General features: G+C 46.2%; 1 protein-coding gene across 1 annotated transcript in view; it reads left to right on the forward strand.

The window, feature by feature from the left end:
• Window positions 1–8,668: 8,668 nt before the first annotated feature.
• LOC123775057 (uncharacterized) overlaps window positions 8,669–25,000 on the forward strand; it is a 39,745-nt gene continuing 23,413 nt past the window's right edge. Inside the window, exon 1 of the mRNA XM_045769854.2 lies at window positions 8,669–9,797. Coding sequence (XP_045625810.2) covers window positions 8,903–9,797 — 895 coding nt within the window. The 5' untranslated portion in view covers window positions 8,669–8,902. The remainder of the gene's footprint in view (window positions 9,798–25,000) is intronic.

The raw sequence follows: 25,000 nt of genomic DNA on the forward strand, positions 1-25,000 counted from the left end.
TCAGAAGCATAAGTATAACATACATAGAGAAATACACACTCATCATACTGATACAATGCTGTATTTCGTGTTACAAATAGGGGACATGAGGGATAGGGGGGGCCGACCCTGACCCGCCTATGTTAGTCCCCTACCAGCCATCAGTCACCCTGCAAAGTTGGGCGAGGCTAACACCTCCAGCCTTGCGCTGGCGAATAGAAACCTAGGGATATGCTAGATGAGGTACCCGGCGGTTCCCGGGTCTCACTCCCCTCTCCCTCTCCTCCCTTTCCCTCTCTCCTCCCCCTCTCTCAGCCTCTCCCCACTCCTGCCCTCTCAACTTTTCCCCCTCTCTACCCTCTCCTGGAGCAGCAGCAGGGGAAATAGCAGCAGCAAGAACAGGAGGAAAAGTAACAGCAGCGGGAGCAACAGTAACAGGAGCAACAGGAACAGGAGCAACAGGAACAGGAGCAGAGGGAGAGAGGGAGAGGCTGGCCGGCGGACCACAACACTGCCGCAGTTGTCGACTATTTGTCAGGAAGGAGGTGCTGGTGGCACTCTTGTTGTGGCACCTTCATCAGTACCTCAACCCTCCCCCCCCTGGCACTCTCCCCCTGGCACCCCCATTGGCACTCTAGCTGGCACTCCCCTTAGCACTCCCCACTGGTACTGACCCTGGCACTTCCCCCTAGGGCTCTCTGGCACTACCCATGGCACTACCCATGGCACTCCCCCTGGAACCTCGTTCCTCTTTTATTTTATTTCCGCCTTATCTTCCTGCACATGTTACGTTGTTGTTGTTATAGATTCAGCTACTCGGAACAAGTTCCAAGTAGCACGGGCTATGGTGAGCCCGTAAACCCACACATGTTACATATATTAAGCATTAAGTACTTACCGTGAGCCCCCCTGCGTCAGGTAGACGCGGAAGTGATCACGTGAATGGCTGTGTAACCACCCTAAGTGTAATTACCTAAGTGTAGTTACAGGATGAGAGCTACGCTCGTGGTGTCCCGTCTTCCCAGCACTCTTTGTCATATAACGCTTTGAAACTACTGACGGTCTTGGTCTCCACCACCTTCTCACCTAACTTGTTCCAACCGTCTACCACTCTGTTTGCGAAAATGATTTTTTTTTTATTTTTTTGTGTGTGTGTGAAACAATGTATTGGATCATGTAAGCTGTTACAGAGGTAATATTTATAACTAAATGTTATTAAATTATGGTTATAACCTGTTTAATATATTTTATTTTCGTCTTGAAAGCATGTTTATATGGGGTGGACTCCCACCCGCTGGATGAGTGTGGGGTGGACCCCCACCCGCTGGATGAGTGTGGGGTGGACCCCCACCCGCTGGATGAGTGTGGGGTGGACCCCCACCCGCTGGATGAGTGTGGGGTGGACCCCCACCCGCTGGATGAGTGTGGGGTGGACCCCCACCCGCTGGATGAGTGTGGGGTGGACCCCCACCCGCTGGATGAGTGTGGGGTGGACCCCCACCCGCTGGATGAGTGTGCGTAGGTTTAACAGCCTTGTTCGATGGCTAGACACGTCTCTGGCATGCTTTGTAATGTGAGCAGTTGACGTCTATAGGCCCGCGGCCACTCGAGTGTGTGTAGTGCTATAGATTCCTCTCCTGATTGGCTGATTGGTTTCGATACAGCCTTGCTCTACCTACAGTTAATGGCGGTTTAATGGCTCTGGCACTCTTCCCTGTCTCGTCATGAGTGCATGGCACTATCCCCTGCACGTCCATGAGCTCGTAGCGGGGCTAGTAGGATAGGGGGGAGAATAGGGGGTGGGGAGGGGGGGTTGAGAGGATAGGGGTGGGGGAGGGCACCATTGAAGCAGCTACGCAAGGCTGTGTTTTGAATTCCACTAATGGTTTAATGCCCCCTGTTAATTTTTGCTGCTGCCCTGCCCCAGCCTGCCCTGCCCCAGCCTGCCCTGCCCCAGCCTGCCCTGCCCCAGCCTGCCCTGCCCTACCCCAGCCTGCCCTGCCCTACCCCAGCCTGCCCTGCCCTACCCCAGCCTGCCCTGCCCTGCCCCGCCCAAGCTTACCCTGCCCCCTCAACTCTCCTCTCTCCCCCCTCCCTTTCCCTGGACTGTACGATCCATAATGGAACACAAGTCAAGCCACTTGAGACATATACTGTCTCGGGCCATGTTCTCTCCCGGTGATCACTCGCCACCCGGCCATCTTCACCACAAGTTATCGCTCGCCGTGTGTTGACGTTCGCTCACCCAGACCGCCTGTGTGTGTGTGTGTGTGTGTGTGTGTGTGTGTGTGTGTGTGTGTGTGTGTGTGTGTGTGTGTGTGTGTGTGTGTGTAGGTGAGGTCTGGCAGATTTATGTGGAGAATATGTAATGTTTATGTCTTGTGCTTACCCGAGGAGACGGTAAGGGGAGGTGGGGTGAGGGGAGACTGACCCCGAGGGGAGAGGAGGATAGGGAGGGGGGAAATTTGCCCCCTTCGGAGGGGAAGGGAAAGGATGCCTGAGGATAGGAAGGGGGGAAATGCATTTAGTCGACTTCTGTGCCTCTATCCTTGTATTCTAAATATGAGAGGGGACGGAATAGGAAGATAAGGCAGAAGAGGCATAGAGATGAAATGGGTAAGAGAGATAGAAAAGGGTCCCCCAAGGTACTCAACCAGGTGGAATACCAGAAATATGATTAATACGGCTACTACGACAACTTTTGCTACAACACAACGATTACTGAGACTACTCTGCTACTACTCTTATCACTGTCCTGTACCGGGAAGGGGGGGGGGGCGCCTAGCACCTCTTGTGCCTATTCTCATAATCTTGCATTTGTCAGGATTAACATCATGGGGTCACTTCTCGGATCATCCTTGGTGCATGTTTAACTACTTTAATCCTCAAATTAGTTTTAAATTAGTGCTATGAGACAATTGTCTATGTCAGGTCGTTAGTGTCTTTAGGTATAGGATGGGCCCCTATCACCGTGATCCTCTGTCGCCTCTGATATCTTTCTCACTGTGAGCCTTTGTCTCCTGTCTGAGAGGTATTCTCTTAACAAGGTGTTTTGTGAAGAGTTTGTGTCCTCCAGCGAGTCCAGAAACTAGCCTACATGTGTGTGTGTGTGTGTGTGTGTGTGTGTGTGTGTGTGTGTGTGTGTGTGTGTGTGTGTGTGTGTGTGTGTGTGTGTGTGTGTGTACATGTGGTTCTATGTGCTGCCATTTCAGTCATTCATCTTCCAAGACGTCTTTGCTTCCCCCTCTCCCCCCCCCCCTTGCTGGTGGGAGGGGGACACGGAGGTTCTCAAGGGGTCACTGTTGACGGGACAACCTTGATCCCCATAACCAAAATTGTTGTGGACGCTTAATGTTCCGTTAGGATCATGTTTTGTAGGCAGCTCTCTGTCTCCCTCTTCTGTGTGTGTCTCTATCCTCCTCACCGTCTCTGTCTCTTGGCACTTTGTGTATCTGTCTGTGCATCTCTCTCTCTCTCTCTCTCTCTCTCTCTCTCTCTCTCTCTCTCTCTCTCTCTCTCTCTCTCTCTCCCTCTCCCTCTCCCTCTCTCTCTCTCTCTCTCTCTCTCTCTCTCTCTCTCTCTCTCTCTCTCTCTCTCTCTCTCTCTCTCTCTCCCTCTCTCTCCTCCCCCCCCGTCTAGCGTGTGTGTGTGTGTGTGTGTCATGGTTGTCGCCACAGCTGTTAAGAACAAGTTAGACGCGCCATATGACAGATCAGAGCACTTGTGGGGCTCCAATACCTCGCCTCAGTAGTGTATTACATACTATTACACTCTATATTAACACCTGTCTAATCTTCCCAGTTCTACCTGTCCTCCTAGAAAATGGTTACTAAAGTTCAACTCGGGAAAGTGTAAAGTAATGAAATTAGGCGAAGGCAACAGAAGACTGAAGTGATATCCTGCAAGAGTCAAATAGAAAGAAAGATCTGGGGGTGTATATCACACCGAACCTGTCCCCAGAGGCCCACATCAAAAGGATATCATCAGCGGCATATGCTAGGTGTGCCAACATAAGAACTGCCTTCAGAAACTTGTGTAAGGAATCGTTCAGGACCCTGTATACTACTTATGTCAGACCAATCCTGGAGTATGCATCTCTAGCCTGGAGTCCATACCTAGTTAAATACAAGACAAAGTTAGAGAAGACTCAGCGGTATGCCACCAGACTAGTCCCGGAAATGAGAGGTATGAGCTACGAGGAAAGGCTGAGGGAGCTGAACCTCACATTCCTGGAAAACAGAAGAGTAAGGGGAGACATGATAACCACCTACAAAATTCTCAGGGGAATTGACAGGGTGGACAAACTCTCTCTCTCTCTCTCTCTCTCTCTCTCTCTCTCTCTCTCTCTCTCTCTCTCTCTCTCTCTCTCTCTCTCTCTCTCTCTCTCTCTCTCTCTCTCTCTCTCTCTCTCTCTCTCCCCCCCCTCTCTCTCCCCCATCTCTCTCATCTCTCCCATCACTCCCCTCTCACTCTCCCCCGGCCACGTATGTATATATATATATATACATGCAGCCTGTGTATATATATACACAGGCTTTCTGTTTATTAAAAAAACATCCTGGAATATTGAGTTAATGTTTATTACTCCTCAAAATAACCTTTAGTGTAGTTAATCCTTTGAAAGATCTTGGTTTTTCTTTTTGAAAACTAAAGAAAACGAACAGATGGGTTAAGGCGTAACTATACTAAACATCTCACAAACGTTCAGTGAGACCAGTTGTGAGCTCTGAGCGTAAACGCAAGTCATCCGGACCAAAGAGATTTCTTAATATTTTTGAGCTGTAGTGTTTTTTATACTGTTTTCAGGTCCTTCGTAATGGAGTTGTGCGGTTTTTGCTTTGTAATTAATACACTTAGATTGTCCTCGAGGCCAACTTCTCGTCGAGACGTGATTTAGACAGGTCGTTCACGCTGTTATTACCTCTGTCTACCTGCCTGTCCGCGTGCTTCTGTCTGTTTCCGTCTCCCCAAATGTGTGGCTCACACTGTTTCTCATAATCCGTTCAGTCTCACAGGCAAACGACTGGCAGAGTAACACACACACACACACACACAGGCATCCTGTCCCCCACAAAAATGAGTTAACGATTCCCAACCGCCCCCACGTGAGTCATGGAGCGTCGCGGTCGTCATGGCGACGAATGGGGTGGTTGCCATGGCGACGAATGGGGTGGTTGGCGTCACAAGAGTTTAAACTTTGGCGTCAGTTGACTTGTTGTTGTGTCATTAAGAGGCAGCGATCGTTAAGAGAGACGCATGAGGTATATTGTTCATGGCGTTCACGTTACGTTCACTATTACGTTCAATTTGATTACAATATAAACTTGAATAATCTTAGTATTGTAGTGAATCATCTTAGTGTAGTGACGCTTCATTGCCTTATACATTAATTAACTGCATTATTTAAGTGCATAATAGCGTGAATAGCAGTGAATATGTTGTTTAAGATTCACTACTGAGAACAAAGTTCCAAGTAGCACGGGCTATGGTGAGCCCGTAGACTGCAGTGAATAATATCAACAGTGCAGTGAATAACCGCACTGTTTGGCTAAAACTATAGATGTGTGTGTGGGGGGGGGGCATAGTACAATGAATATATTTTAAAGTATGATTAAGTTTGTGATAGAAATATCGCCAAATATGGGTATAAATATAGCCTAATAATGGTATAAATATAGCCTAATAATGGTATAAATATAGCCTAATAATGGTATAAATATAGCCTAATAATGGTATAAATATAGCCTAATAATGGTATAAATATAGCCTAATAATGGTATAAATATAGCCTAATAATGGTATAAATATAGCCTAATAATGGTATAAATATAGCCTAATAATGGTATAAATATAGCCTAATAATGGTATAAATATAGCCTAATAATGGTATAAATATAGCCTAATAATGGTATAAATATAGCCTAATAATGGTATAAATATAGCCTAATAAGGGTATAAATATATCCCAATTATAATAATAATAATATGATATCTGGTGTTATCTTAGATTCAACTACTGTTAAACTAAAAGTTACAAGTAGCACGGGCTATGGTGAGCCCGTAGTGGACTTACCTGGCACAGGAGCGGGGCAAGTAGCACGGGCTATGGTGAGCCCGTAGTGGACTTACCTGGCACAGGAGCGGGGCAAGTAGCACGGGCTATGGTGAGCCCGTAGTGGACTTACCTGGCACAGGAGCGGGGCAAGTAGCACGGGCTATGGTGAGCCCGTAGTGGACTTACCTGGCACAGGAGCGGGGCAAGTAGCCCGGGCTATGGTGAGCCCGTAGTGGACTTACCTGGCACAGGAGCGGGGCAAGTAGCACGGGCTATGGTGAGCCCGTAGTGGACTTACCTGGTACAGGAGCGGGGCAAGTAGCACGGGCAATGGTGAGCCCGTAGTGGACTTACCTGGCACAGGAGCGGGGCAAGTAGCACGGGCTATGGTGAGCCCGTAGTGGACTTACCTGGCACAGGAGCGGGGCAAGTAGCACGGGCTATGGTGAGCCCGTAGTGGACTTACCCACCACAGGAGCGAGGCAAGTAGCACGGGCTATGGTGAGCCCGTAGTGGACTTACCTGGCACAGGAGCGGGGCAAGTAGCACGGGCTATGGTGAGCCCGTAGTGGACTTACCTGGCACAGGAGCGGGGCAAGTAGCCCGGGCTATGGTGAGCCCGTAGTGGACTTACCTGGCACAGGAGCGGGGCAAGTAGCACGGGCTATGGTGAGCCCGTAGTGGGCTTACCTGGTACAGGAGCGGGGCAAGTAGCACGGGCAATGGTGAGCCCGTAGTGGACTTACCTGGCACAGGAGCGGGGCAAGTAGCACGGGCTATGGTGAGCCCGTAGTGGACTTACCTGGCACAGGAGCGGGGCAAGTAGCACGGGCTATGGTGAGCCCGTAGTGGACTTACCCACCACAGGAGCGAGGCAAGTAGCACGGGCTATGGTGAGCCCGTAGTGGACTTACCTGGCACAGGAGCGGGGCAAGTAGCCCGGGCTATGGTGAGCCCGTAGTGGACTTATCCACCACAGGAGCGAGGCAAGTAGCACGGGCTATGGTGAGCCCGTAGTGGACTTACCTGGCACAGGAGCGGGGCAAGTAGCACGGGCTATGGTGAGCCCGTAGTGGACTTACCTGGTACAGGAGCGGGGCAAGTAGCACGGGCTATGGTGAGCCCGTAGTGGACTTACCCACCACAGGAGCGAGGCAAGTAGTACGGGCTATGGTGAGCCCGTAGTGGACTTACCTGGTACAGGAGCGGGGCAAGTAGCACGGGCTATGGTGAGCCCGTAGTGGACTTACCTGGCACAGGAGCAGGGCAAGTAGCACGGGCTATGGTGAGCCCGTAGTGGACTTGCCCACCACAGGAGCGGGGCAAGTAGCACGGGCTATGGTGAGCCCGTAGTGGACTTGCCCACCACAGGAGCAGGGCAAGTAGCACGGGCTATGGTGAGCCCGTAGTGGACTTGCCCACCACAGGAGCGGGACTGTAACCTACTATTAGCAACATGGTCCAGAGTGCTTGTGTTCCCTAATTACCTGCTGGTCCACATTGAGTAATAATCAGAGCGCGTAGACAAGCGGTAGGGTGGGGGGGGGGGGAGGGAGTAGAGAATGGGGTGGTTCACTATAGTTAAGAAGCCATGGTAACAGGTAAACCCGTTATTATGAGGTAGAGGACATACTGTGTGTGTGTGCGTGCGTGCGTGCGTGTGTGTGTGTGTGTGTGTGTGTGTGTGTGTGTGTGTGTGTATGTGTGTGTGTGTGTGTGTGTGTGTGTGTGTGTGTGTGTGTGTATTCACCTAGTTGTGCTTGCGGGGGTTGAGCTCTGCTCTTTCGGCCCAACTGTCAATCAACTGTTACTAACTGCTAATTATTTTTCATACACACATCCCCAGGAAGCAGCCCGTAACAGCTGTCTAACTCCCAGGTACCTATTTACTGCTAGGTAACAGGGGCATTCAGGGTGAAAGAAACCTCGGTACTGGTAGTAAACTGTGGTGGTAGTGGTGGTAGCGAGGCTGGTAGTGGGGGTAGCAGTGTGATTGATTGATTCATATACTAGTCTATCCTCCTGTCTATCCCCCCCCCCCTACATCAGTGTATCCCTACATCAGTCAATCCAGACGTCAATCTATCGATATACTAGATAATATGTCGTATTAGCTGATAATATGATAACCTGCTATCATACTTAAACCACCACAATCTTGACGCTCCTCGTGCTAATGATCATAGAGGGTATGATAGACCTGGAGCATGTCGTATGCTGCTAATATGTCGTATTACTAACGGGTAGTTGAATTACGTAAAAAAATGCGACGCATTGGGTAAGAGAACGGATGGGTGATTAGTTAGGTGTTGTGGTATGGATGACGGGGTGGGCGTGGCGTGGGGGCGTGAGGGTGGGAGAGGCGTGTGTGGGCGTGGCGGCGGGAGGTGGGAGAGGCGTGGGTGGGCGTGGGGGGATGTGGGAGAGGCGTGGGTGGGCGTGGGGGGATGTGGGAGAGGCGTGGGGGGATGTGGGAGAGGCGTTAGAGGCGTGGGTGGGCGTGGTGGGAGAAGCGTGGGTGGGCGTGGCGGGAGCTGGGAGAGGCAGCTCAAAAGCGCGCGCACTTGTCATAACTCCGCGGACTGTCTGTGCATCTGGTTGGCTTGAGGCGTCTCCTGCATTGTGTTGTGAGGCTCCCATGTTGTGTTGTGAGGCTCCCATGTTGTGTTGTGAGGCTCCCATGTTGTGTTGTGAGGCTCCCATGTTGTGTTGTGAGGCTCCCATGTTGTGTTGTGAGGCTCCTCATGTTGTGTTGTGAGGCGTCCGTGTTGCGGGGACCCCATGTTGTGTTGTGAAGCTCCCATGTTGTGTTGTGAGGCTTCCCATGTTGTATTGTGAGGCTCCCATGTTGTGTTGAGTCCCGGTGGTATGGTAATGGGGCGCTGGGGGCGTAGTAGGGCTTCCAACAAGGCCCATGAACCCCGGGAGAAGCCCCGAGGCTCCCGCAGTGGCTCCTACAGCGACGACTACCGCATCACGCCCGAACTCCAGGCGCCGCACGCCCACAGGCACGCCCACAAGACGACCAGCGACGCCCGCGGCCTTGAGAGTGACGCGTGCTGTTCCCAGGACGAGCGGTGCTGCGAGGGCCGCAGTCCCTGTTGTTCCCAGGACGAACGGTGCTTCAGTTCGGACTCTTCGCCTCGGTATAGCCCCCGTCGGGGTCGCAGCGCCTCGGGGGGCTCCCGACGGGGGTCCTTCGGGGGTCTCGATGTGGTGGTCGTAGACCAAGGACACGTGGACCTCCGTCGTCCCGCGCTGTGCACGTCCTGTGAGTCCTGCGAGTCCTGTCACTGGACCGGAGAGTCTATCACTAGGATTGAATTGAAGAATAATTTGTTTACGTCCCCCATGCACAGCGAGCAGATTGGGAACTATGATTATTGTGGACGGGAACCTTCGCCCACACGCGCCCGTGGGCGGGAATCTTCCCCCACACGCGCCCGCGGACGAGATCCCACCCCAACTCACGCCCGCGGGCGGGAAGCCACCCCCACACACACCCACAACAGCCCCCACAGACGCTGCCAGACGACGGAGAGCGACGAGCAGCGTAGGAGTGGCGGACGACGCGGCACGGTGGACGACACGAGGCACAGGATGGCGCCCCAAAGCAGGGTGTCACGGAATGGCAGTGACGCCCGTGTCGCCGGTAGACGGAACACAGCCAACACCCGCAGGACGCCCTCAGCCGCCCGTGACCCAGCCCATGGACGCGTCAGTCGCAAGGATGAGCACAGGTCAAGGCATCGCTCCGATACAGGTAACTGCTACGTAACTATGTTCTGATGATATTGTAACCACCTCACGCTGTTACTGCTATTCTGGCGTCGTTTCCCGTCCTCCCCATCTTCATTACATTACATTTGCTAAGTTTGAACTCCTAATAGCCATTTGTTTCAATATTTGTTAATCTTGATTAGGCCCTGTATTAACCAATCATAGGCTTCACACAAAATTTTTGGATATGCAAAAAGCCTCTCATATGGGAGTCTTTACTCTCTTAAGGTAATCCATAGACATAAACATGGATTAGTGTAAGTGTAGTTACAGGATGAGAGCTACGCTCGTGGTGTCCCGTCTTCCCAGCACTCTTTGTCATATAACCCTTTTAAACTACTGACGGTTTTGGTCCCTCATTACCATAAAAAACGATATATTACCCTCCGTAATCGATCCGGAAATTGCCTCGAATGGTGCGAGAGCTCCCTCAGTAGTCCCATCGAAGGACATACCGAGAAAATGAATAATCATTGCATTCATTTAGATCATCGGGAATTGATCTCGATACTTGTCAATAGACCATGCCAATCAAGCTAGGATGACTGTGTTTACTCACCTAGTTGTGCTTGCAGGAGTTGAGCTTCGGCTCTTTAGTTCAGCTTCTCAACTATCAATCAACTGATGTACAGGTTCCTGAACCTACTGGGCTCTATCATATCTACATTTGAAACTGTGTATGGAGTCAGCTTCCGCCACATCACTGCCTAATGCATTCGATTTACTAACTACTGACACTGAAAAAGTTCTTGCTAATGTCTCTGTGGCTCATTTGGATACTCAGCTTCCACCGCTGTCGCCTTGTGTGTGTACCTCCCATGTTAAATAATCCATCTTAGTCTACCTTGTCAATTCCCCTGAGAATTTTGTATGTGGTGATCATGTTTCCCAGAGTCCTCCTGTCTTCCAGCGATGTGAGGAAGCCTTTCTCGCAGCCTTTAGTCGTAACTCATGCCTCTTAATTCTGCCACTAGACTAGTGGCCTACCTGTGTGTGTGTTACCTAACTGTAATTACCTAACTGTAATTACCTAAGTGTAGTTACCTAACTGTAATTACCTAAGTGTAATTACAGGATGAGAGCTGCGCTCGTGGTGTCCCGTCAGCCCAATACTCTTTGTCATATAACGCTTTGAAACTGTGTGTGTACTCACCTTGTTGTACTCACCTAATTGTGCTTGCGGGGTTTGAGCTCTGGCTCTTTGGCCCCGCCTCTCAACTGTCAATCAACTGATGTACAAGTTCCTGAGCCTACTGGGCTCTATCATATCTACATTTAAAACTGTGTATGGAGTCAGCCTCCACCACATCACTGCCTAATGCATTCCACCTGTTAAATACTCTGACACTGAAAAAATTCTTTCTAACGTCCCTGTGGCTCATTTGGGTACTCGTTCTCCACCTGTGTGTGTGTGTGTGTGTGTGTGTGTGTGTGTGTGTGTGTGTGTGTGTGTGTGTGTGTGTGTGTGTGTGTGTGTGTGTGTGTGTGTTCGTATTCACACAACGGCGCCAACAGAGACAGGCTGTGACCGGTAACGAATAATCTTTATTAACGGTACTTATATTCCATCCCGTGTTATTGTTCTGTTTACCGGTACTTATTAACCGTGCCGTATAGCCGTTCCGTCGCACCTACCGTTATGAAACACAATAGGTCCTTAGCGAATAGTTATTATATAGACAGACCGAGCAACATGGCAGCTTTGATTCCATACGCATTAAACTATACTTTGCGAAAATGAAGCCATGCGTTTTTTATGAGGTAAACAAAACAAAAATAACCGTCGTTAGTTGACTCTGTCTTTGAAAAAATTCGCAGCGCGCGGGAAATTCAAAATTCAAATTCAAACGACTTTGAGAATTGTTTAAAAAAAAATCTCCCCCACCATGAAATATAATTTCAAAGACAATATTTTTCCTTGATGCCCGTCAGTGTATTCTAACATCAGGCTCCCCCCCTCCACTCAAACACACACACACACACACACACACACACACACACACACACACACACACACACACACACACACACACACTAGGCTGAGTAGACAGCGCTCGGAGGGTCGTAATTGTCGGAAAATCCGACACCATTTAATATCATACAGATAATAGCTGTGTTGTATAAACAAGTTACCCATAGAAAACGTAACTTGTAGTGGAATTACCATCTATAGAAAACGGGATATCATCACCACATACTATTATAAATCACCACCTATTATGGTGGGAATTATTCTTAAATACATTAGTCTTTGGACTTTACCATCATAAAAACATCTTATATAAATTAACTTAATTATCAATATTAAAGTAGAGTAAATGTGACCCTTCTATCACCTTTGGAAATCTGGACAATGTAAGCCAGGCGTCAGAGTGAGGAAGGAGGGCAGCCATTGTTGTGTCACCTCCGAGACGTGTGGAGCAAATTTAGCTCCTATCATTCTGGACAATGTCGGCCAGTAACGTCAATAGTATGGAGTGTTAAACAGCCATTGTTTATATTGAGACCAGAGGCTCACACGGGAGCAAATTCGGCTCCTGTTAAATTTACTTGGACGTAGTGTTATGGAAACCAAAGGTGTACCATTGTCAACACGCTGTCTACAAATTCAAGTTAAGTGTCTATCCGAAACCCGTTTATCATTCATTTATGGCCATTAATGTCAGGATATAGGGTGACCCGGTTAGATCACGTGGAAGCCTCAAACTAAAGGTAATTAAGCCAGGTCTTCATGTTCCATGTACAGTTTTCTCTGAAATACTTGTCATATATAGGATTCTGGCTTCACAGCTAGCGCACTTTTGACAGGTCAAGACGAGGAAGCAAGATTTGTGCACCAGTTACTGGGTGATATGGAAGCTACCTCAAAGAGGATAATTTGGTGTCTACACCCTAGTTATACCTGGTGGACTAACCTGCTGTACTATAAGATAAGGAACCTTTTCAATGTATGTAGTTACTGTAGTTTGATTGGCTGCATATATATTAATTTAATAACCCCCCCTAATGTGTAGAGGATCGATTTGTGAGATTAAGAGATTATTGCAGAAATACAGTCCACTTATCATTATACAAATTGCTATCGAAGTATATAAATTAACGTAAATATAAATTCATATAAATTAAATAAATATAAATCTCACAGGTCGGTTCCCACATTATTTGGTCCTTCGAACCGGATGACGGATTATTTGATCCTTTGAACCCACATTTGGTCATCTTAGTACCGGATGAACCAGTTAACCAGTGGATTCATTAAATATACTAGTGCAGTGTTATTTAAACAAAGGCCAGCAGTCAAGACGGCAGCGTAGCCTCGAGGGAGCTCAGGAGCCTCCCTCAGCCCAGTTCAGCTTCGTCAGCGGTTTCATGCACACCCACAGATATTTGGTGGCGTGTTATTTCGTGAAATGACAGCGCTAATATAGAAGCCAGCCAAATTAGTGACTGTGTCTTCGCGAGATTGTTCACGGATTTCGTGGTGTTACATTTCGCGAGAGATTATCTACGAATTTTGTGGAGTTTATTTCGCGAGGTCAATAATAATATTTAATACTTCTAGATAATATTAGAAGTTTCATAGAGGCTAATTAAGAGGCTATTATCAATAATTGTGTATATTATTTCTCCAAATAGAGAATTATTTAATATATACTGCACTAGTGTTCTCAATATAATATTTACTAATTGCCAACCCACAACAGGGTAGGATATGACTAGTTGAACTATTATCGTTCATCCTAGTCCCATTATTACCATAGTCAGTTGTACTATATTGAACAACCTAACACCATTAATGAATGGTCCAGACCCTATTTTGGGTGTAATTTTTATCAACTCGAGTTGAGTTGTATATATAATAATTTACTTATGATCATTACACCTTTGAGTGATTAATTAGTGTCTCTACCATCCTAGGGTGATATAGAAGAGCTAACCTAAAGGTACTTCCAGTGACACTGGTTTATCACTCAAATCATTAGTGTGTATGATTGTATATATATAATGTGTATTAATTTTAAGTGCTAACCTCTAGTAGAGGTAGGATTATTGCCTAGTGAGTGCAGAATTTACCCTAGGCTATCATTAGTGCTTGTTCAGTATTATGAGCAGCCCAAGTACAAGTCCCACAAGGCTTCACCAACTAGCCAGTATGGATAATGCAGGGAGAATGAAAAGAACCCTTGCAGGTCTTAAGGTTAAGGTTAAGGCCACTTAACAAGACAGATCAAGAAATGTGAAGATTTGTCACAACAATCTCAAGTTGATTATGCTGACCTGGAAAGCTATTATCAAGCAGCTGCAGGTAAATTTGAGCAAATCAAATGCCAAATGGCTGTCCTTGTGGGGACAGACTACTACCATCAATTCATTGGTAGCCCTACTAAATATCAGGGCATAACCATGTTAAACTCTGCAGGAGGTAAATTACTCTCAGGCCCAGTATCAAGCCTGAGGAGACCTATGGCTGCAGATAAACAATACCAATAGAATCTAAATTTGTCAGCTGATTATATTTCTCCAGTAGCATTATACTAAGGAGATTACAGCTGACTATACCAACAGAAGTTGATGTTAGTATCATCATTTGAAGCTGAAGATGAGTTCATGAGGCCTCAGTGGCAAATCAGTGAACAGTAGCCTAAAACAGCTACAAGTCACTGCGACCAATGTCACTGAACCCACTGCAGTCTCAGAACCATACTTTACTTTAATGATGAGCTATTCAATCTTCTGAATCAATTAACTAAATTAAACCCCAATAAATCAGATGACTGATTTGATACATTTATTATTTAATCAAGATGTATTCCATGGGCCTCAGTGTTTATATATCAGTGACTAGTTACCTGAAGAAACTTCAAGTTATATCTAATGTCACTGATCTCACTGCAGTCCCTGAATCATACTTGACTGTAGTACTTGATCACATCCAGTCTTCTGGGTTAAATAATATGTAATAAGGCTTGAATATTAGCCTTTCAAGAGTTGACAGGGAAATGAAATCGCATTAGACTTCTAACCCCTGCAACTCTAGTACGGGACATCCGTCCTGTACGAACAGACACACAAATGTGTGATTACTAACTACTAACATCAAATTAATCAAATAATTCGAAGGAGGAGTATCGGTGTTCGTCTGTTCTAAAGAGGACTTCGACCCGTGAGTAGCCCCCTGGGGAATTATGTCGGAAAATCCGACACCATTTAATATCATACAGATAATAGCTGTGTTGTATAAACAAGTTACCCATAGAAAACGTAACTTGTAGTGGAATTACCATCTATAGAAAACGGGATATCATCACCACATACTATTATAAATCACCACCTATTATGGTGGGAATTATTCTTAAATACATTAGTCTTTGGACTTTACCATCATAAAAACATCTTATATAAATTAACTTAATTATCAATATTAAAGTAGAGTAAATGTGACCCTTCTATCACCTTTGGAAATCTGGACAATGTAAGCCAGGCGTCAGAGTGAGGAAGGAGGGCAGCCATTGTTGTGTCACCTCCGAGACGTGTGGAGCAAATTTAGCTCCTATCATTCTGGACAATGTCGGCCAGTAACGTCAATAGTATGGAGTGTTAAACAGCCATTGTTTATATTGAGACCAGAGGCTCACACGGGAGCAAATTCGGCTCCTGTTAAATTTACTTGGACGTAGTGTTATGGAAACCAAAGGTGTACCATTGTCAACACGCTGTCTACAAATTCAAGTTAAGTGTCTATCCGAAACCCGTTTATCATTCATTTATGGCCATTAATGTCAGGATATAGGGTGACCCGGTTAGATCACGTGGAAGCCTCAAACTAAAGGTAATTAAGCCAGGTCTTCATGTTCCATGTACAGTTTTCTCTGAAATACTTGTCATATATAGGATTCTGGCTTCACAGCTAGCGCACTTTTGACAGGTCAAGACGAGGAAGCAAGATTTGTGCACCAGTTACTGGGTGATATGGAAGCTACCTCAAAGAGGATAATTTGGTGTCTACACCCTAGTTATACCTGGTGGACTAACCTGCTGTACTATAAGATAAGGAACCTTTTCAATGTATGTAGTTACTGTAGTTTGATTGGCTGCATATATATTAATTTAATAACCCCCCCTAATGTGTAGAGGATCGATTTGTGAGATTAAGAGATTATTGCAGAAATACAGTCCACTTATCATTATACAAATTGCTATCGAAGTATATAAATTAACGTAAATATAAATTCATATAAATTAAATAAATATAAATCTCACAGGTCGGTTCCCACAGTAATCTTAATGGCCCAGGTTCGATTTCCGGCGGAGGCGGAAACAATTGGGCATTTTCTTTCACCCTGATGCTTCTGTTCACCTAGCAGTAAATAAGTTACGGGCTGCTTCCTGGGGATTTGTGTGTGTGTGTGTGTGTGTTTGAGTGAATGTATGTAGTAGACATAATAGAGGAAAAATAAATTGGTTAGAAAGGCGGGGTCCAAGAACTAATAGCACGATTCTGCAGGCACAAATAATAAATACACACACGCACGCGCGCGCACACACACACGCACGCACGCACAAATATGCAGAAGTTTGCAACGAGACTCGTCCCAGAGCTGCGAGGGATGAGGAACGAAGACAGACTGAAGGAACTAAACCTGACCACGTTAGAAAGGAGGAGGGAGAGGGGTGGGGAACATGATACAGACGTATAAGATACTTAGAGGCCTTGACAAGGTGGAAACAGAGGAAATGTTTACAAGGAATATTAGTAGAACAAGGTGTCACGGATGGAAGCTAGAGACTCAGATGTGTCAAAGAGATTGTGGAAAAAATGCCGGGATGATATTAAGGAAGAGAATTACTTAGGACTTAAAGTCTTACTTAAAGTCCTTTTTTATCGATACTAAAGTATCTTTTTTAAAGGTCGTTTAGTAGGCTGCAAGCCTAGCAACTCCTCAAGTCCTAGGAAGGACAGTGGGAGTAAGGGGCCAGGTAGTGTTCCTCAAGGATATATATAGTGTTCTTAATTGAAGAAATACAGTCTACCTGCAGGCATTTCAACACATCAGCATTGTATTTTATACAATGGATAAAAATGATAAAACACAGTACTGTGACTGTAAATACTGGTTATGTTCGATGACCAAATGATCTGAACACTGTACATAATCTAGCCGAGACTATTATAATCAACAATGAAATGATTCTAGTAGATATAATAACAAGTTAGTTTATACGAGCTAGATTTATATGCTTGGTACAACCCCCACCAGCAGCGTGTACACATTGGTACAACCCCACCACCACCAGTGTGTACACATTGGTACAACCCCATCACCACCAGTGTGTACACATTGGTACAACCCCACCACCACCAGTGTGTACACATTGGTACAACCCCACCACCACCACCAGTGTGTACACATTGGTACAACCCCACCACCACCAGTGTGTACACATTGGTACAACCCCACCACCACCAGTGTGTACACATTGGTACAACCCCACCACCACCAGTGTGTACATGCTGGTGGTGTACACGCTGGTACAAGAGTGCCATGTTGCAGCTGGTGTCACTGGGAGAAAGTTTGAGGTGTCATCAGTGAGGGGAAACGTCTTTGGTGGTGAGGGAGGTGTCAGCTGGCGAGGTACTGAGTGTTGGGCCTCAATGGTTTATATGTCTTTTTGACCGGAACATGTGTTTACTAGTTGTGTTTTTACGGGGGTTGAGCTTTGCTCTTTCGGCCCGCCTCTCAACTGTCAATCAACTGGTGTACAAGTTCCTGAGCCTACTGGGCTCTATCATATCTACATTTGAAACTGTGTATGGAGTCAGCCTCCACTACATGACTGCCTAGTGCATTCCACCTGTTAAATACTCTGACACTGAAAAAGTTCTTTCTAACGTCCCTGTGGCTCATGTGGGTACTCAGTCTCCCTGTATACCCTTGTTCGCGTCCCACCCGTGTTAAACAATATATTTTCATCTACCCTGTTGATTCCTCTTAAAATTTTGTTGGTAGTGATCATGTCTCCCCGAGCTCTCCTATCTTCCAGTGTCGTAAGGTGCATTTCCCGCAGCCTTTCCTCGTAGTTCATGCCTCTTAGTTCTGGGACTAGCCTAGTGGCATACCTCTGAACTTTTTCCAGCTTCGTCATGTGCTTGACAAGGTACGGGCTCCACGGTGGGAGCCGCATACTCCAGGGTTGGTCTTACATACGTGGTATACAAGGTTCTGAATAATTCCTTACACATGTTCCTGAAGGCAGTTCGGATAACTGCCTTCTGATGTATTTTGTGTGTGTTCGTATGTGTGTGTGTGTGTGTGTGTGTGTGTGTGTGTGTGTGTGTGTGTGTGTGTGTGTGTGTGTGTGTGTGTGTGTGTGTGCATGTGCGCGCATGAATGTATATGTATGTGAGACCAGTGCGCCTGCGCGGCCCCCCACACATAAATACACAAGACTTCACATTAGAAATCACAGTTTACCATAATTGTGCCTGGCGCGTGTGTCTCTCTTTAGCCTGCCGGAGACCCACTGGTTCTCCCGCTGGAAGTCCTGTACCCGCCATGTGGGCGTCTCCACCACCTGTTCCAAGTATGTCCACCACTACCCTTCAGGGTATGATGCCCATCAGGGTATAATGCCCTTCAGGGTATAATGCTCTTCATAATCATACTCGCATGACATTATTTGTCATTATTTAACATTTCAAATTCAAATCTGAATTATATGAATTTGAAATTAAAAAAAAAACGGCTTTGTGGCGGTTATTCACATGTCCAGTCCATCTAACCTATCGAGGACTATGCATCCCAAACGTCAGTATTTACGTACATTAATTTTGTACCAATACGTCGCATTTTTTAACGTATTGGTCGATTCCGTGCGAAAATCGAGATATTTGGTTAGAGGACAATGGCGACCCGACTCCTGAGGCGTTGTGCTGCCAGCTGTACGTTAACAGGTCTCTCAATGCACCGAAATTTCAACGCTATATACCTCGGAAGGTTTGACGGTTGACAGCTGGTGGATATTTGACATGATATATTGTATGACAGCTGGTGGATATTAGACCTGGCATATAACAGCTGGTGGATATTAGACCTGACATATTGTATGACAGCTGGTGGATATTAGACCTGACATATTGTATGACAGCTGGTGGATATTAGACCTGACATATTGTATGACAGCTGGTGGATATTAGACCTACCATTGTATGACAGCTGGTGGATATTAGACCTGACATATTGTATGACAGCTGGTGGATATTAGACCTACCATTGTATGACAGCTGGTGGATATTAGACCTGACATATTGTATGACAGCTGGTGGATATTAGACCTGACATATTGTATGACAGCTGGTGGATATTAGACCTGACATATTGTATGACAGCTGGTGGATATTAGACCTACCATTGTATGACAGCTGGTGGATATTAGACCTGACATATTGTATGACAGCTGGTGGATATTAGACCTGACATATTGTATGACAGCTGGTGGATATTAGATCTACCATTGTATGACAGCTGGTGGATATTAGACCTGACATATTGTATGACAGCTGGTGGATATTAGATCTACCATTGTATGACAGCTGGTGGATATTAGACCTGACATATTGTATGACAGCTGGTGGATATTAGACCTGACATATTGTATGACAGCTGGTGGATATTAGACCTGACATATTGTATGACAGCTGGTGGATATTAGACCTACCATTGTATGACAGCTGGTGGATATTAGACCTGACATATTGTATGACAGCTGGTGGATATTAGACCTACCATTGTATGACAGCTGGTGGATATTAGACCTGACATATTGTATGACAGCTGGTGGATATTAGACCTGACATATTGTATGACAGCTGGTGGATATTAGACCTGACATATTGTATGACAGCTGGTGGATATTAGACCTGACATATTGTATGACAGCTGGTGGATATTAGACCTGACATATTGTATGACAGCTGGTGGATATTAGACCTACCATTGTATGACAGCTGGTGGATATTAGACCTACCATTGTATGACAGCTGGTGGATATTAGACCTACCATTGTATGACAGCTGGTGGATATTAGACCTACCATTGTATGACAGCTGGTGGATATTAGACCTACCATTGTATGACAGCTGGTGGATATTAGACCTGACATATTGTATGACAGCTGGTGGATATTAGACCTGACATATTGTATGACAGCTGGTGGATATTAGACCTACCATTGTATGACAGCTGGTGGATATTAGACCTACCATTGTATGACAGCTGGTGGATATTAGACCTGACATATTGTATGACAGCTGGTGGATATTAGACCTGACATATTGTATGACAGCTGGTGGATATTAGACCTACCATTGTATGACAGCTGGTGGATATTAGACCTACCATTGTATGACAGCTGGTGGATATCAGACACTAGGATCTAGGATAATACACAAGGAGGTTGATAGGCTGTAAGACCCATCAACCTCTTGAAGGCTATTAAGGCTACCACAATAGATCACTAACGAGCAAGTATACTTCAGCCCTAAACATAGATGAGGATGTATACAATATATACATGTATACTCGGTGTATACTCATCGAGAAGCTAGGTTGGGGGGGGGTTGTAAATCTCAGGTGGGATTTTAGTTATGGCTTGTGGCACCTTGTTACGGGTAGAGAGGGTGGTTGGTGGTGGTTGAAGGCAGGGTAATTCCCTAGTAACGACAAGAACCGTTTATCACGGTCGTTGTCTAGTTTTGGGCTTGAATCACCTCGTTAGATGTTAAACCTTGTTTGGTTTCCCGCCATTGCTGAAGGGAGCCGTCCTAAGCGTTAGTCTGCACCTGGTTCTCGTTTTCTAATTCGTAATGAGTTTATTTGTTGCTTTCTAGTAATATTGTGGTCTTTCCCTCCTGTTGGCAGCTGTGTATGTGCATGCACGCGCGTGCGTCCTTGTCATCAATGTGATAGGTATCTCTATCACACTGTCTGTCAGTCTTCAAGACTGACAGCTCCCGGTACAGCCTGCCTGTAGTCTGGGGTCCAAGAGCTTGCGGCTAAACAACACACACCTTTTACCTGAGCATTGGTCTAAGCTTCGTATTTAATTACTCTTTTCCGAATACTCTCATCACAGATACAAGATGTCTGATAATTGCTGCATTAGAATCAAACAAAATACATTATAATTCCCTCCTCACTACGCACCAAAGAGCTGATCAGGCCAACAAAAAACGTGAATCAGAAAATCTCACGCCAACTAAAAGATATACGAGACATCAAAGTTATATAACTATTATATATCACAATTCACAATCACAATGATACAAAACCGAACACAAGGTATAACTTCTAGTTGTAATTATAGTACTTAATAATAGTTTGAATGCGAGATTTCGTACCCAATAAAATGTCCTTTAAATACGTTGTTGGATTTCAGGTCAGCTGGAAGTGTTCAGTGGTTGTGTATATAGGCATAAGTTACTTGTTTTCCATAGGGCTATTTTAAACTTTTAGTCAATATCTGATCTATATTATTATTACTAAAACTATATAGTTTTCCACCATCTTGGCAAATGGTGAGATGTACAAGGGAAGAAGATATCAATGGTGCACAGGACGTGAGGTGGTATTATGAAGAGAATGTTGTCTGGTCATGAAAGAGTTTAAATAAATTATTATATATATACCAAGATGATATATAGCCAGCCTGGTCGAGCCACCTCCCCCGTGTGCGTGTGTGTGATCGATACCTCTCTCTCTCTCTCTCTCTCTCTCTCTCTCTCTCTCTCTCTCTCTCTCTCTCTCTCTCTCTCTCTCTCTCTCTCTCTCTCTCTCTCTCTCTCTCTCACCATAGACTGTGAGAGGGCTCACTCGCCACCTGGCGCGCTCGTCATGGTTGAGCTGGTGCTTGAGACCTCAACACATAACTGGGGAAGGCGATTCCCCTGACAATCATAGTGCTATGGGGGGGGGGTGTATAATAGTGGAACAGGTGAGCTATTATTACAGTAGGTACACCGGCTAGGTCTCTTTGGTCTGGGTTGGCGTTGGGTGTTATAAGGCCTATATCAGCCTCTGGAGGGGTTTGAGGGCCTATATCATCCTCTGGAGGGTTATTGAGGCGTATATCATCCTCTGGATGGTTATTGAGGCCTATATTAGCCTCTGGAGGGTTATTGAGGCCTATATCAGCCTCTGGAGGGTTATTGAGGCCTATATCAGCCTCTGGAGGGTTATTGAGGCCTATATCAACCTCTGGAGGGTTATTGAGGCCTATATCAGCCTCTGGAGGGTTATTGAGGCCTATATCAACCTCTGGAGGGTTATTGAGGCCTATATTAGCCTCTGGAGGGTTATTGAGGCCTATATCATCCTCTGGAGGATCAATAAGGCCTATACAAGCCTCTGGAAGAGTTAATAAGGTCACCACAATACCTTACTGACCAACCAGGAAGCATACCTTAGTCCTGAACATTGTCCAGGACTTCCGTAAACTATTAGTGTGTATTCACCCAGAAGCGGGATACTACTCTTATGGTCGTTGCCTGAATGGTCGTAGTCTGCATGGTCGTAGCCCCAGGTTGGTTGAGCCTGCAACAGTTGTCTCTGGTTGTGCCGGGAACCAGCCATTACTGTGCGTGTTACCAAGTGGTAAGGCCCTAACTACCCCGGCTGTTATACTAGTGATTCCCCCTAGAACACGATTCGCCTGGTGTTTTACCTTCAGGCAGACCCTCCCCCTTTCCCCGGTTACTTCTAGATGTAAACATTTAAAAACGCTTTGGCTCATTCGAGGGTTCGAATCCAAAGTCTTCCCGCGGAGGAGGCTGAGGGTGAATGCTCTCATGCTCTCTCGCTCTCTCTCTCTCTCTCTCTCTCTCTCTCTCTCTCTCTCTCTCTCTCTCTCTCTCTCTCTCTCTCTCTCTCTCTCTCTCTCTCTCTCTCTCTCTCTCTCTCTCTCTCCCCCCCCTCCCCCCTCCCCCATGACACGTGGCAATTCAAAATTCGTATCATTAACGGTCGCGAGGCGCCGCCGGAGTGCCCGCGCGTATAAAACATAAACAGACCACTCACGCCAAATTACCATTATTCAAACCCATCACATTACCAACCCCACAATCGCCAGATTGTCGGAAATAATCGCTGTGTCCATCGTGCGTCGCGACGCAGACAGTCGCTGCGTCACTGTGCGTCGTCAAGCGTATATCGTTGATAGAGAAGACACTGTCATCTATTCCCCGCTTGTTGTCGTTAGAGACCCCGTGTAGATAGTGATAAGGTTATGCAAGGAACTAGCCTATCAGTAAAAAAAATTGAAAGGAAAGTAAATTTATGTTTTAATCTTTTATTTACATAATATTTATTGAATATATATATTATAATTGTATGTGTAATTTGGGGTGTTTGGTTATATTGATATTTATTCAATATGGCGGTCGAGAATTGTAGATGGTGTTTGGTGGTAGTAGGCTTATATTTGTGGTGATGGTAGGGGTGGTGGTTGTGGAACTAGTAGTAGTAGTGGTGGTGGTAGTATGTTGTGGTTGTGGTGGCCTTAACTTAGTAACTCACATAACCTGACACATTTTCCTGCTTCAACAGTACACAGATGTCTAACAAGGAATATCCAGTTTGTAACAGCTTATTGCCTCGTACAGCCAGAGGTGCGAGTGTAGGTGTGTGGCTGTTTAAGTGGACTATTAAGGGTTGTTAGCGGGAATTGCTAGGCTTGAATATTGGTGTGTTTTTTGTTGAGCGAAGACAGCCGCCCACCTGTCATTGTTAGGGTGGTGATGGTGCAGGAACCAGGGACCCGTCCGTGAGGTGATATAGCACATTCTCCCTACATAGCACAACCACCCAGTGAAGCCACTTGCTCTCTGGGTGCATAGTGTGTGTGTTTAGCAGCTATAGCCACCCTCTCCAGCACGCACAAGCGCACTAGCGCCTGACAAAGACACCAGGGGCATGCGCCAAAGCACATTCAAGAGACTGAGGGCTCGCGCATAAACACCAGCACCCGACAAAGACACTGAGGGCTCGCGTACAAACACACTCGCACGTGACAAAGACACCAGGGGCGCGCACGATCAACAAGGACATGACAACAAAGGTTGGCAAGGTGCTGGTGACAGAGAATACACTGAACGACTCTGATATATCACTGGATAATTGGGAGACGTCGAAGAAATGAAAGATAAACTAATTTGGTACCAATGTAAACCTTGTATCCAATCTTGGATTCGGGAAAGGTAATTCCTGCTATACGAGTTTACTGAGGTTTACCACAAGGTAGCAGCCACAACCGTTGGAGGAAAGGATGGAAAGGGCAGCGTCATCACTAGTTTAGATGGTAATTGATGTTCTGAAGACGATGCTATTCACGCTTAAGAATGAGTACTTTAATTAGAGAATACCTCTCTGATTGGAAACAGAGGGTTATGGTGAGGTGAGAGATTCACCGGACTGGGAGGGAGATTACAAGAAAGGGTCGTATATATTTTCCTCTCTAAGAAGACTGGATATCTTTTCTTTTAGCATCGTGAGTCCATCGATAGATAGTGAGTGTGTACCCGCGTGAGTCCATCGATAGACTCGTCAGTGTCTATCGCGTCAGTGCGATATACCTTTGATATCGCTAATCTGTTGTCTTCCTGCTATCGTATTACCGTCCTGAAGGCTATCTAGGGAACTGCATTGATATTCTGTGAGTGTAATGATTTCAAAAAGCCAATAATAAATGTTTCTAAATCTAAATCTAGATTAGCTTAGAATTATAATGTTTAGGTCTTATGCTGTTATAATGACGTTCTTTCGTGTAAATATGCTGTAATGTTGTGTAAACTCACATATTGGGGTACAAAGAATGCAGTGGGTATGTGTGCCCAGCTTGTAGTGATGCAGTACAGCGGCACTAGGGCGGGGGGGTGCCATAGTGGACAGGGGGGTGTCATAGTGGACAGGGAGGGTGCCATAGTGGACGGGGAGGTGCATAGTGGACAGGGAGGGTGCCATAGTGGAGAGGGGGGGGGGTGCCATAGTGGAGAGGGGGGAGGAGGTAGGAGTACCGTAGTGCCACAGTTATATTGCTGTATAAGGCCGGCTGTTATCACCTTCATTGACCACAGACGAAGTGCGGATCGCTATACATACACTGTGTGTGTGTGTGTGTGTGTGTGTGTGTGTG

Source organism: Procambarus clarkii, chromosome 92 (genome assembly GCF_040958095.1).
Source record: "Procambarus clarkii isolate CNS0578487 chromosome 92, FALCON_Pclarkii_2.0, whole genome shotgun sequence".
Lineage (NCBI taxonomy): Eukaryota > Metazoa > Arthropoda > Malacostraca > Decapoda > Cambaridae > Procambarus > Procambarus clarkii.